Genomic DNA, 12749 nt, shown 5'->3' on the forward strand with positions numbered 1-12749 from the left:
ATCACTTCTTCTTTAAAGAACTCATCAAACTTCTATGAATAAGAATCCAGATCATTGTTTGTCTTGAGCCACTTCACCACTTTCTCCTTTTGTTTCTCATTTATAATTTTCCATTGCTTAAAATTCTTATAACACTTCATGTTTGTGCTTAAGAAAGTTAACTCAAGTCTTTTGGAGTAATCATCAATGAAAGTAAACATAAGGTCACGGTTGAAGGTGCTTCTAACAATGCAGTACTAGTACTGAGCGCAGAATCGGTTGTGGGAACTGAATTGATTGAACTTGGCTTCTGATCCATTATCTTCTGATACAGAAGGTGACAATTATCCCCAGAGACTTTTTATAAGATGTTATTACAAGGAATTCCAAAGAAGTCTCTTCCAAAAAATTAAAGCTGAGATGATTCCTAATCGCTTCTACTTTGATTATTTACATGGAAGGTATGTAAACCGAATCCGATTTTTTTTCTTTAAAATAGTTTGGTTTTTTTGGAATGCTCGCAATAATTTAATTTTCAAAGAGGTGGAAACCAGCTGGAACGATATATATTACTCACTTCTCAATTGAGTTGCAACATGGGCGAAATGTTGTGATGAGACTCCCGTGAGAGCTTCTGCTATATATACTGGGATAGACTTACTAAGATCATCAAATGATATTCTTATGTGGATAAACAAGTCAAAAGTGCATAGTGAATCATCATGGATTCCTCCTCCTCAAGGAGAAAAGTGAGAGATTTAATCTAACAAGATGTTCACTCAGATTCTCTCAATGGCTCATGTATTAGCCATTCTAAATTAACAGTGGGCTGGCTACCTGGTTTGTAGAGAGTATTTTTTCAGTTATCTGGGCAAGTTGAATTATTAGTTGAACCAGCCAAACCTTTAACCTGGAGAAATCCATAGGACCTGTCCGAGTTATGTGAGTAACTAGTGAGTAGAGATACCTTTACCTTGTGGATCAAACAATATAACGGCATTACCGGCATATACTATCTAACCTCATACATGCTTAGATTCTCAAACACCAAAAATCCCTCCCTCTCTCCGTTCATAGACAAAGGAAAGAAACAAGAAGCAAGAAAATAACTGGTCAATCGTTCTTTCATTTTCTATAATGGAAGAAGAAGGATTTCAAGAAGACCTAGTGAGCCTTTACAATCTTGATGATTGGGACGATTCTTCTTCTTTCGATGATTGTGATTATTCTCCACCACAACAAGTTCTCCTCAATGAAACCTCCAATGTTGGTTTTGCTATGGCCAGTATTATAGTGAGTCGCAGATATGGTATAGTATTCTTCAATGAGCGTGAATCAGTTCGACTTGTGCTTCATCCAAGAAAGCCTGATGATCAGAATCCTGCTATAAAGGTTCTGAATGCTGATAATCTTGAAGTGGGTTACCTTGACAGGTCAGTTTCTACTGTTTTATCTCCTTTTATTGATGATAAAACGATTAATGCTGAAGGTGTGATTCTTGGATCTAGAACTATTAGTAATAAGTTGGTTGCTTGTGAAGTGTGTATCTCTGCAAAGTCAGATGATTTTGGAACTGTTAAAACTGCGATTTCACAAGCTGGGTTGGATTTAGTTTCTCAACCTGGTTCAAGTTTTGCATCATCTCAGGAGGCTATGGTGGTTAAAGGAAAGATTAGTAAAGGTGGAGACAGGAGTGTCAATGAGAAATTTAGGTCGGTTGAGGGGGATCCAAAGAAGAGAGGACGAAAGCGGTTCAGCAACTATGAACCCCTCGTTTTGCACACTCAACGACCGGCCATTATTGAAAACCGGAATGGAGTTAGCCTTGCTGAAAGTACTTTTGAGAATGAACCAGAAAACATCAATCTTAAACATGCCTTGAAAGTGGAGCCTGCGCAATTAAAGTTCATCCCCACTGTCAGAGTAGGGAATGATAAGGTCAGTGTTAAAGGTGCTTCTGCTAATGGAGTACTTGCAGCGAGTGCAGTCCAGCCTGTTTACGGCAGTGACTTGAACGAATGCTTGGATTCGGATTCATTGTTCGCTAAGTCTGATGAAGTTGAAGGTGACAACTATCCCACCAACTATTGGTTCGAGACGTTTCCTAAGATGTTGTTGCAAGGAGTTCCGGAGAACTCGTTCAAGAAAATGAGGTTCAGATGATCCCTAATCACTTCTACTCAGATTGTTTGCTCTGAAGATGGAAAATAGCACATTGCAATCTGTAATGATGATATACATGAATACTTCAACAATCTCTCTTTCACTGTGTATGATCGGTTAATAAAGGCATGTTATGCTATGTGCAGGTGCTCTCTGTTAGACCAATTTTTTTTTTAAGATAAACGTGGGTGTTAGAGGCAGCTTGTATGCACCTTCACTAATCTCACGGGTCCTGAAATTAACAATTATGTAAGTTTCCAGTGACCCTGAGATTTGTGGGACTCGAACTAATATCTTCTGGAGAGTAAACCCAGGACATAATTAGTTGTTAACTACACCCCTCAGGATTCTGTTAGATCATTTTTAGAGGTTACAGGACAGTTTTGCTCGCATAATCTGCTAATTTTGGCTTAATTATACAGTTCATGAGAAATTTGTTTAAACCCCATCTTTTTATATGTGAAATAACCTTCGATTATTAGTTGAATTCTCAACTGACTTCTACTAAAAATAAAAATAAATCCAATACCAACTCTTGTGCCAAAGGACATTTTAGTTTCTAGGTTCTGCTTTTATGTGAAGCTTGCTACGATGAGCCCTTTAGAAAAAATTAGTTGACAGAAGTTCTTAATATTTCAAGTCCATACAAAAAAAGAAAAAGAAAACAAGAAATCTATTGCTGTTTTATCTTCAGATATAGGCATGTTTATGTCAACCCTTTCTTTTATTCCAAAATGGATTTGGTTTTCCTAATTGATTACTTGCCTATATAAATGCGGCTGATCTCTCCTTATCAAGCAAAAAACCCGTAGCATCATATTAAAAAACAATCTTTCTTTTTAAGCTAACTTGCCGCACTTCTTTCTCATTGATCAAGATCATAACCCTATTCTTGTGTTGCACAATGCAAAATGAATGCAAAGTTCTTGAAGTTGCTGAAGATGAGAATTTATTCAAAGATCATTCAAAGCATTACCACTCTTACAGTGATCAACTCTGAATCTATAAGGCCACCAGCTCAAGAACCCCAGCAGATCATCCATAATCAGGACATGTGGCTTGAGGCTGCAACGGTTTCAATGGACGGAGGTCGATCTACTGAAGATACTTTCGATAATATTTAGAAAATAGAGCTTGGGATATTGGCAATCAGTCGACTCAGGGTCTAAACTGTCATAATCTCAAGAAACGCAGCAGATTACTGAAGATCAGAGGAGATATGGCTTGAGGCTGCTGCTGCAATGGAAGATGATGGAGGTTTCTCTACTGAAGATTCTTTTGATAAAGAAATATAATTCGACAACATTGAACCTGTGGTGCAATTGGAGTCTGACCAAGCTTACTTCATTCAAGAACCAATGATTACTCAAAATCAGGAGACGGAGCTTGAGGCAGCCATTGTTCAAATAGAGAATGGAGTTCAAGCTACTGAAGATATTTTATACGATGAGACGGTAATTGTCAACATTGAACCTGCCTTGCAAGTGGAGCCTGATCATCAGCAATTAAACTTCATTCAAGAACCAATGATTTGCGAAAATCAACTGATGGTGCTTGCAAGATTCAGTGATGATCACGTTATAGGAATTATTGCGGGTGAGGATGATGAGTTGGCGAATTATCAATCAGAATATGTTTTTCAGATTCCCAGTGAGGATCCGATCATCAGCTTTGAATCACTGACGACTCACACAATATTATCCAAAATCAGGAGATGGGGCTTGGAGTTTAAATTTAAATTTGCCAATCGCCCGCTGTTGTACAGGTGATTAGCAATCAATGATCCATGCTTACAAATTATAATTGCAAGCCTTCACGAAAATAAGTTAATACACTAATTTATTACCATACAAACGAATGAATAAACTACATGAAGCAGTGACGACCGAGTAAAAGCATACATCATCTTGTTTAGGTCTCGACATCATCCATTTGTGATCGACAATTTTCAATTTGCCTAATAAATTCTCTCAGCTGTCGATACTGGGCGCAGGAAGACAACAATGACCGTGATGTTGTCTTTGCTGCCTCGTTCTGCAGCTTCTGTTGCCAATCTCTTGGAGCACATACCAGGTTCTTTGACGGTGTCTTTGATTATGCTTATGACATCTGCACTACTCATGACATCCCAAAGCCCATCGCTGCCCATCACCTAGAAATTGAAAACATTGCTTTCATTTACATCCAATGGAACATCAGAAAATGTGTTCATTTGTAATCATTTTGGCAGTTCTAACATTTACCAACAGATCATTGCGTATGCCATTCTTTTTTAATCAAACTCATTCCGATCAATACAACGACAAAAGCATATAAAAGGTGTCAATAAACAATGGGAAGCAGTTATAACAAGGCAGCATATCCATTTTCCAGCACTGACTTTTTCTTTTAGAACCACACTGTTCCCCTCTAGAAAGAAAGCTGAAGCAATAAGGAACTCAGTGCACATGAAACTGCTTGCCATAGCAAGAACTAGTCAAAGCAGGGGTCCTTACCAGGAATTCATCTTCCGCTGACAGTACAGTTTCGGTTATCTCAGGCTCTGCAGTTACAGCAGGCTTCAGATCATCATCACCGATGGATCGAGTGACCTGTTAAAAGAAATTAATTAATTGAACTCTCTAACAGGAGAGATGGTGGTGGAGGAAGAATGGCTATAAACATTTCCCAGTCACTGTTTGTAAAACTTCCCCAGTTAACAAAGATGAAACATAGTAGGAGAGCAAAAGATTCACAAAACCAAGATTAATTTTTTCTCGGATTTGAAACCTAAAATAGACCCGAAGCCTAAATATATTTTGAGAAGATACAATTATAAATGTCAGTCTGAAGGCCAATATTTGAAATCAGAAGCAATTACTGGGCATGGGTCCAATCGAAGTGTTCACCTGATATGCATCAGATATATAAATGGGTAACCTACTATAATATTTTTATAGCATCTCCAGGGATACATTGACACATGCAATCAAGATCTGTTTCAGATGCATTTGGGTTTAAAATGTTTCTTCCAGTAAAATATTGGATTTAAATCATACATAAATGCTGATATATAATGGGAATATTTTTCCAATTAAATGACTTCTTCTCTAAATTCTAGTTTGTAAGTTGATCCAAGGTTCATCACTCAGCCTTCAATTAAACATGCAGCTATCTGGATATGAATCATATAAATAAAGGACTTGTTTAGAAACAAACACTACTTGCCTGGAGTGCAGCCTGTCCAACCCTCCAAGTATCAATTTGCCATTTTACTTGTCCCCCAGCACTAAGCACACGCTCCCTCTCCTCAATACAGCTTGCGACATGATCCTGATTTTTCAAAGTCTAACCAGTTTCAGAAAAAAAAAACTCACAACAAGCCACGGAACTGAATAACAGTTTGTGTAAATGAATGCAGCTGACCTTACTTAGAGGAAAGGCTTTGCCAGCCCGGCATAAAATTGTCTTGCAATCACCAGCATTTGCAACAAAAAGCTTGTTTGTAACTATTAAAGCAACAATGGCAGTGCAGCCAGGATGCCAGTCTTTCTGAACAACTCTCCTAGATTTACGATGAGTATCCAGTTCATTTCTGAATGCAGCATCTGTACTAACAAATGCTTCAACTAATGCATTTCTGGGGCTGCACTCATGTAAAGGGTTTAATTACTTTAAGAACGGGCCTATTGTGGTTTAAAATGTTTTTGAAAGGAGAAACCATCCAAAAGTTGCTACCTGCTGGCAGAACCAGTATTGTGCAGAAATCCAGGTAATGCTCGAGCTGAAAACTCAGCAGCTGCTGCACCTGAAGATGAACCGGTAAACATGTATTATTAATTGAAACAAGAAAAAAAAATTGAAAAAATAAAAATAAAACGAAATGAATTTTTGAATGTTCTCCTAAACAAAGAAAGTGATTTTTTTTATTTTTTTCTTTCTTTTTTTTTTTAAAAAAAAAAACCTGAACTTAAGAGATAAAACAGATAGCCCCCTGAAATTAAGAGAGTATTTTGTTGTACTTTCAAAAAAAGAAAACAAAAATTGAAGTGCTACAAATTAATGTAGAGGGCTTGGACTGAGGAAGAATGATTTTAACCTACTAATGTCTTAGAAATGTGGTGATTAGTTGACTGCTATGCTCTAAAGGTGATTTGAATTTATTCTTCCTCAAATTCACGGCCATAGTATGATTTCTATTGAAAGTGAGCATACCTCTATGACCATCAAAGATACCAAAAGCATGAATATCCTTTTCGTTGCACATTTGGGGCATAAGGAAGTGGGTATCTTCCATAGTCTCCCTTTTACCGCATGTGGCAAAGGATCCCCATGAAAGTATTGGACGATAAGCCAAACCAACATTTGAACAATCAAGCCAAATTCTTAAACTGGAATCTACTGCAGGAGGAGCCTTTGATAGAATTTCTCCCTGAGTGGACCAGTTAATAATCTCCTGGTACGTTGTAAGATTCTTGGCACTATCTGCTGGCTGATCTCCATGTGAAATAGAATATTTGTCAAGGGAAAAATCTTTTCCAATTGATTTCTTTCTGCTCTCCAAGATTGGATCAACTTCCAATATTATATCAGTAAAAGAAGGTCTATTTTGAGGATTGTCATCCCAACATCTCTGTATTAATGTAAGTATGCTTGCTGAAGCACCTGAACCCAGACCAGCAAGAGCAGGTCGTAATTTACCAGACACCACAGATGCTGTAAGTTGCTGTTCAGTATAGTTCATCTCCAGTACAGTGTGGGCCTGCCAGCATTTATGGAACCAAAACCAAAAAAATCTAATTATTCATGTTAAGTGGAAAGCAGAACATGCCAGACATAGTTTTGAGTGTCCACAAGAATGTAATAAACAGAACTTTGCGTTCTCAAATTCTGCAAACTGGCTCAGCCTAATCACATAACTAGAACTTTTATGATCTGCTCCACGTGTGTTTTAGATATGACTGTATGTGCATACTTTATCAAACAATGTAAATAAATCAATGGAACAAAAGATGTGACATTTAGTATGTGCATGTTTTAATAAACAGATTAAGAACTTCTTTCTAGCTAACACATACATTTAGATGTTAGGAAGTTATTCTGGTTATCAATTGTTCCTATTACAGGACACCAGTAAATAGCAGCAGACAAAAAACATCAAATGAACTAGAAATCAGAGAAGCTACCAACTAGATAGATAACATAGCAAAAAAATGGTTTGCATCAGAACACAAGAGAAACTCAAAACAGATGGCTATAGTTCAGGAAATACAAAACAAAAATGAAAATGAAAGAGGATATAAATAACAAACCAAACAAAAGAAAGACTGACCTGAGCTTCTGCACGGAGATCAGTATATGGGACGACACCAGTAAGAAGCTCACTGCAATAGAATAGAAATGAGTTTTCTTTTCCATAGGGGAGAAAACCATATGAATAATTTTAATATGCGACTTAAAGAGAATAAAAAGCGTGCCTGGGTATATGAGAAAAAAAACAAGGAATATAAACCTTACTTAATGAATAGGTAAGGACTTCAGTCTAAGCATGTAAAGCAGCATAACTAATCAAGCTCCACCTAAACTGATATATCTAGCTCTTAACACTCTCAACTAGCAAAGCCTGACTCATTATAAGACTTTTTTTTTTCTCATTCTACTGTTTAGGCCAAATTTTCTTTATGAATCCTTCAATAACTATTCATGGGTAAAATTAATTGCAAAACATATTGTATCACTTCTTGTCGCAGCAACAGGTACATGGCTGATCAAGGAACTACATAGACAATTTACCATGTGTCAATATAGAGACCACAAGAGGATTTGTCTTTCCATTGCTCGGCCAAGGTTAAAAATTATTTAATTGAATCATAATCAATGGCCTGAGTATTTAAGAAACTATGTAGGCTTCCAAAAACTTCTCATTTGAACTACCCAATTACAATTTAAATGCTCAAGTAAAAACATGCGAATAAATTCTTCTCCTGGCTAAATATAACAGAAGCTTTGCAAGTTAGAAACATTCTGAAAGTCTTACTTGATGGATATTCCGAAACTATAGACATCTGATTTTTCAGTATGTATCTCCTTCCTCAATATTTCTGGAGCCATATAAATGAGTGTGCCAACCATATTCTTTTTATGGAAACCACCAGTTGGCTTTCCGGATGATCTCCAGTTCTCAAGAGAAACTCCCTTAAGATTTTTCTGGTATTCTGCCAAACCAAAATCTGCTAAGTGTGGACAAAGGTTTTCATCAAGCTGCATCATATGGAAAAAAAATCTCAAAATTGTGTTTCAACAATTTCCAATACCAAAAAGAAAACCATGGATTGACTAGAAGCTTATGGAAGATAATTACAAGAATATTTGCTGGTTTCACATCCCTATGTACAATCTCGTGGTTATGCAGATATTGCAAAGCCTTTGCTGGAAGAAGAAAACAGTGAAAAAGAAAAACAACGTAACATCACCCTATAATGTCCTTACAAAAAAATCTTCTAATTAACCAAATCAATAAAAATATACAATTTAGTGAAATAATTCAGTTGCATCCAACACCACCACAGAACATGACTTTAAAAATTTTAATCTTGAAGAAAAAAATATAAAAGATAAACTTTTCAAGTTAAAACAAGCCATACCCAGCTGGACTGTGATCATGAGCACCTGATCCATATTTGGACTCCATTCTTCCACATGTAATTTCTCAGAAAGATTACCAGATTCATAGAATTCAAAAAAGAACATATAATTTGGAGGCTTTGCATGAGCTGCAACCAGCTTGGCAATTCCAGGATGATCTAGCTTGCTTCATTATTCCACAAAAACCAATAGGAAGAAAAAAAAATAAAAAAATAGAATAAACATAACCCAATATGTTAATGCAACAAAATCCCTTCTTTTGTTTCCAACTACAAATTGCAATGGGATTTGAGTTTCAAAAGAACCCATTAAAATAAAAAATTATTGCAAACCACATATCCCCATTAACAAAAACAAGTTAAAGGCATAGATACCATAGGAGTTGAAGCTCCTTATGGAACTTATCAATGTCCTCAGAAGTAGACAAGATTGGTTTTTTAACAGCAACTTTTCTCCCATCCAAAACAGCTCCATAAACCACACTCTCAGCCCCTACACACACAAAAAGAAAACATCAATCACCGAAAGAAAGAAAACCCACATTCAAAAACTTAAAAAGACTCGAACTGTCAGAGAATTTGAAGAGTGTTTTACATACCTTTGGCAATTGGAGAGAGGAGGGTGTAGGAAGAAGGAGGGAGGTGAAGGGGGATTGAATTGCTAGTACAGCATCCTCTTATGCAGGAATTTGGCTCCACATTTTCTAGCCCCATCACGTTATATTTATTTTCTTGCCCCCTTTCTCTTCTCTCTATGCTTCTCTTTCGAAGAGGGGAACAACCGATAAAAGTAGGGATCTGTGGGTTTTTTAGACAAAAGTGAAGTGAGCACCACACCACACCAGTTAGCTTAGCGGTTAATATATATTTTTTTTCCCCTCAATCTCTTCTTTGGAGGAAGTTTCCTTTCCTGGCCGTTTTCCGTTTGCATGTCCTCAAGTGTAGTGATATATATATAAAAGCATATGTTATACTTTTAATAAAAATATCATATTTAAATAGTATATATATATACTATTTTAAATGTCATAAACACTTTAAAAAATACATTGCATTTACATAGAGTAAGAACTTAAAATATTTTTCTTTGAATATCATCAATCCGAATTAAAACATATCACTTGTCAAAAAAAAAAAAATCAATGACATAAATATGTTGAAATCTTAAATCAGGCATCTTAATTAAAAATTCCATAAACCATTTAATTCCAACTTGAATGCACAAAAATTGATATATAAACAACACCTAACAAAAAAATTCTTCAAATCTTTTTTTTTTCCTACAAATTTCACCATGCTTATTAAACTTTATCTAAAATCAAACTTGGGACATGTCTCATAAATATTAATTTGAGATTGATCTAATCAATTTAATAAAAAAATATTGAGAAATGTGATAGATAATGCTTTTCAAAGTATTTTTTATTTGAAAATATATTAAAATAATATATTTTTAAAAATTATTTTTAATATGAAACACATCAAAAAAAAATTCAAAAAAACTTTAAAAATTAATTTAAAAAAAAAAAAAAAACAGGTTCACTAAACTAGCACTAAAACAACCCCAACAGACTTGGTTGAAACTCCATTTAATTTTATTTAAAATAAAATAAAATGACATTGTTAGATGGATCTGATTGGATTTTTAATCAGTATGATTTTCATATGATATCCTTCTTTGAGCAGAGTTAAAATTTGAATCCTTTGCTTAGACTCTAAGCCCATATTTGGGGTGGTTGCATTCATCTTGGATTATTTCCAAGGTCTTCGCTTTTGGGCTTAGCCCTTTGTGATTTTAAGTTCAATCCAACCCTTAAGGGAAGGAGGTGACCAACTACCTTTCAAAATCAACCACCACAAGTTAACTAAATATCTGCGAAAATTTATTCCTTAACAGGGAAGAAACAGACACAGAGAACCGAATAGATCTCTTTCTGTTTGACAAACACGACGAAGACGATGAAGAACAAATCCTCTTTAATAATCTTGAGTGTCTTGGTTTTGCTGTGTGGGTGTTATACTGAACTTGGTCTTTGTAGACAGGACAACTTCTTGAAGATGAAGCTTGGTGGTGTTCATGACTGTAAAGGTTCTCAAAATAGTGCAGAGATTGATAGCCTCGCTCGTTTTGCTGTCCAGGAGCATAACAAGAAAGAGGTTTTTTTTCTTGATCTTTTATCTTTTCTTTGTTGCAATTCTTTGAATTCATAATTTTCTTGTTTTCTTTTTCTTCTTTTTTGTTGTCGATATATGATGATGATTTGAGAGGGGTCATAGAGAGATTTGAGTGCTTATAGTTTTGAATTTTTGTTTAGATTATATATGGTTTCTGATTTTCATTTACTAGAGTTTTGTTTTTTCCCCTTTTTTTGGGTGATTTATTTGTTGATTTAGTCTTTATCTTATGGCTTGATATATTTTTCTAGTATTTCTAATATATAAAATATTTTTGTTCTTTTTTTTTTTGGTTGCTAGGAAATATTTGTCAAGAAAACAGGATGATTGAAAGTTGATTCATTATTTTAGAAATTAAGATGAAAAAAAAAATCTAATTAGTTGAAAAAAATTGTTTAATTTTTATAATAATGGGGATAATATATTTCAAATATATTTGCATATATGACTATTCTCAGTTGCTCCCTTTTTAGTATTCAAGTTTCTATGGAGTGCTCAAGCTTTTTTCTTGAGTACTTTCCAAAGTGTGCTAACTGAGTTCAACTTGATCATTAAATGAATTCAGAAAATTATAGCTAGTACAAGTATTTAATATTTGTCAATTTGATAACTTTTTTGGCAAGGTCTTAGATTTCTTAGTATTTACTTTGGATACTGTCTACAGAATGCTATTCTTGAGTTTGTGAGGGTGTTGAAGGCGAAAGAGCAGGTGGTTGCTGGTAAGCTATACCACCTTACTCTAGAGGCAACTGATGCTGGTAATAATAAGATGTATGAAGTTAAAGTCTGGGTGAAGCCGTGGATGAACTTCAAGCAGTTGCAGGAATTCAAGCATGTTGAAGGGGGTACTTCCTCTGACCTCGGTGTTAAACCAGGTAATGGATCTTTTTATATATATATAGATATAAGCAATTGATTTGTGTTTTTATTTTTTCCTGTTGATGGTTGTTTAATGAGAATGGAATTGGTGTGTGAGGTTTTCTTCTCATGTTTTCATTTTTCGGTATAATGCTATCATTTCTTATTAAATTAGCCAATTTTGCTGTCAATGGGATTGGATCTGTACAATCTTAGTTAAATGTAGATTTTGTTTGAAAGGGTGTTATTGAGTAGTAGTTTAGTCGCAAAACAGTGATTAATCAGGCACGTTATGCAAATCAGATGACCATGGATCAGGATGGCAACCAATGCCAACAAATGATCTTGAGGTCCAAGATGCAGCAAATCATGCTGTTAAGTCCATTCAGAAGAGATCCAACTCATTGTCCCCATATGAACTTGTAGAGATCCTTCTGGCGAAAGCCAAGGTTGGCATTTTTCAATGTTGGAGCTCGAAATGTTGCTTCTGTTGGGTCCCATACTTGGATTGATCTTTCCGACCTGTGAGCTTTATGGTATATGTGAATGTGGAAGTTTTCCGACTGATTTTTCCATGGTTTGATGTTGCAGGTCATTGAAGATTATGCCAAATTCAATCTGCTTCTGAAATTGAGGAGGGGAATAAAAGAAGAAAATTTCAAGGTTGAAGTAATTAAGAACATGGAAGGAAAGTTTCATGTGAATTTGATGCCATAATATGCTAAAACCATGTGTGCCTTGGTGTGCTGCTACCTGCATTATGATATAGAACAATAAACACACTACTCTGGCAACTATGCTTTATGTTTGAATCTGTATATATTGATGCTTTATGGCATAGATGTGGCTTTTATGAGTTACCTCAAATCTTATATGTGTGTATAGAAATGCTTGAGTTGACAACCTCAAATACAAAATATTGACTGCTTATTGAATGCAGCTAATGTATTT

General features: G+C 35.4%; 2 protein-coding genes across 4 annotated transcripts; one reads left to right on the forward strand and one right to left on the reverse strand.

Moving 5' to 3' along the window:
* Window positions 1-3839: 3839 nt before the first annotated feature.
* On the reverse strand, window positions 3840-9689 carry LOC118033186 (protein kinase and PP2C-like domain-containing protein). 3 transcript variants are annotated; one of them, XM_035038080.1, is made up of 12 exons: window positions 9365-9689; window positions 9141-9258; window positions 8766-8932; window positions 8483-8550; window positions 8159-8382; window positions 7454-7505; window positions 6337-6883; window positions 5860-5929; window positions 5548-5767; window positions 5350-5454; window positions 4638-4733; window positions 3840-4294 (listed from the first exon to the last, which is right to left on the reverse strand). In XM_035038080.1, exons 1-12 carry the CDS (start codon window positions 9477-9479, stop codon window positions 4100-4102), a joined length of 1977 nt encoding a protein of 658 aa, XP_034893971.1. In that variant the 5' UTR covers window positions 9480-9689; the 3' UTR covers window positions 3840-4099. The 3 variants fall into 3 exon arrangements, 2 of the variants coding, with proteins under 2 accessions (XP_034893971.1, XP_073261156.1); XM_073405055.1 differs by lacking the exon at window positions 8766-8932; XR_004684796.2 differs by lacking the exon at window positions 3840-4294 and having other exon boundaries at window positions 5553-5767.
* Window positions 9690-10604: 915 nt separating this feature from the next.
* Window positions 10605-12658, forward strand: LOC118033190 (cysteine proteinase inhibitor 12). The gene is made up of 4 exons (XM_035038083.2): window positions 10605-10922; window positions 11605-11815; window positions 12102-12247; window positions 12390-12658. Exons 1-4 carry the CDS (start codon window positions 10725-10727, stop codon window positions 12513-12515), a joined length of 681 nt encoding a protein of 226 aa, XP_034893974.1. The 5' UTR covers window positions 10605-10724; the 3' UTR covers window positions 12516-12658.
* Window positions 12659-12749: the final 91 nt, after the last annotated feature.

This window comes from Populus alba, chromosome 16 (assembly GCF_005239225.2).
Source record: "Populus alba chromosome 16, ASM523922v2, whole genome shotgun sequence".
In the NCBI taxonomy this organism is placed as follows: domain Eukaryota; kingdom Viridiplantae; phylum Streptophyta; class Magnoliopsida; order Malpighiales; family Salicaceae; genus Populus; species Populus alba.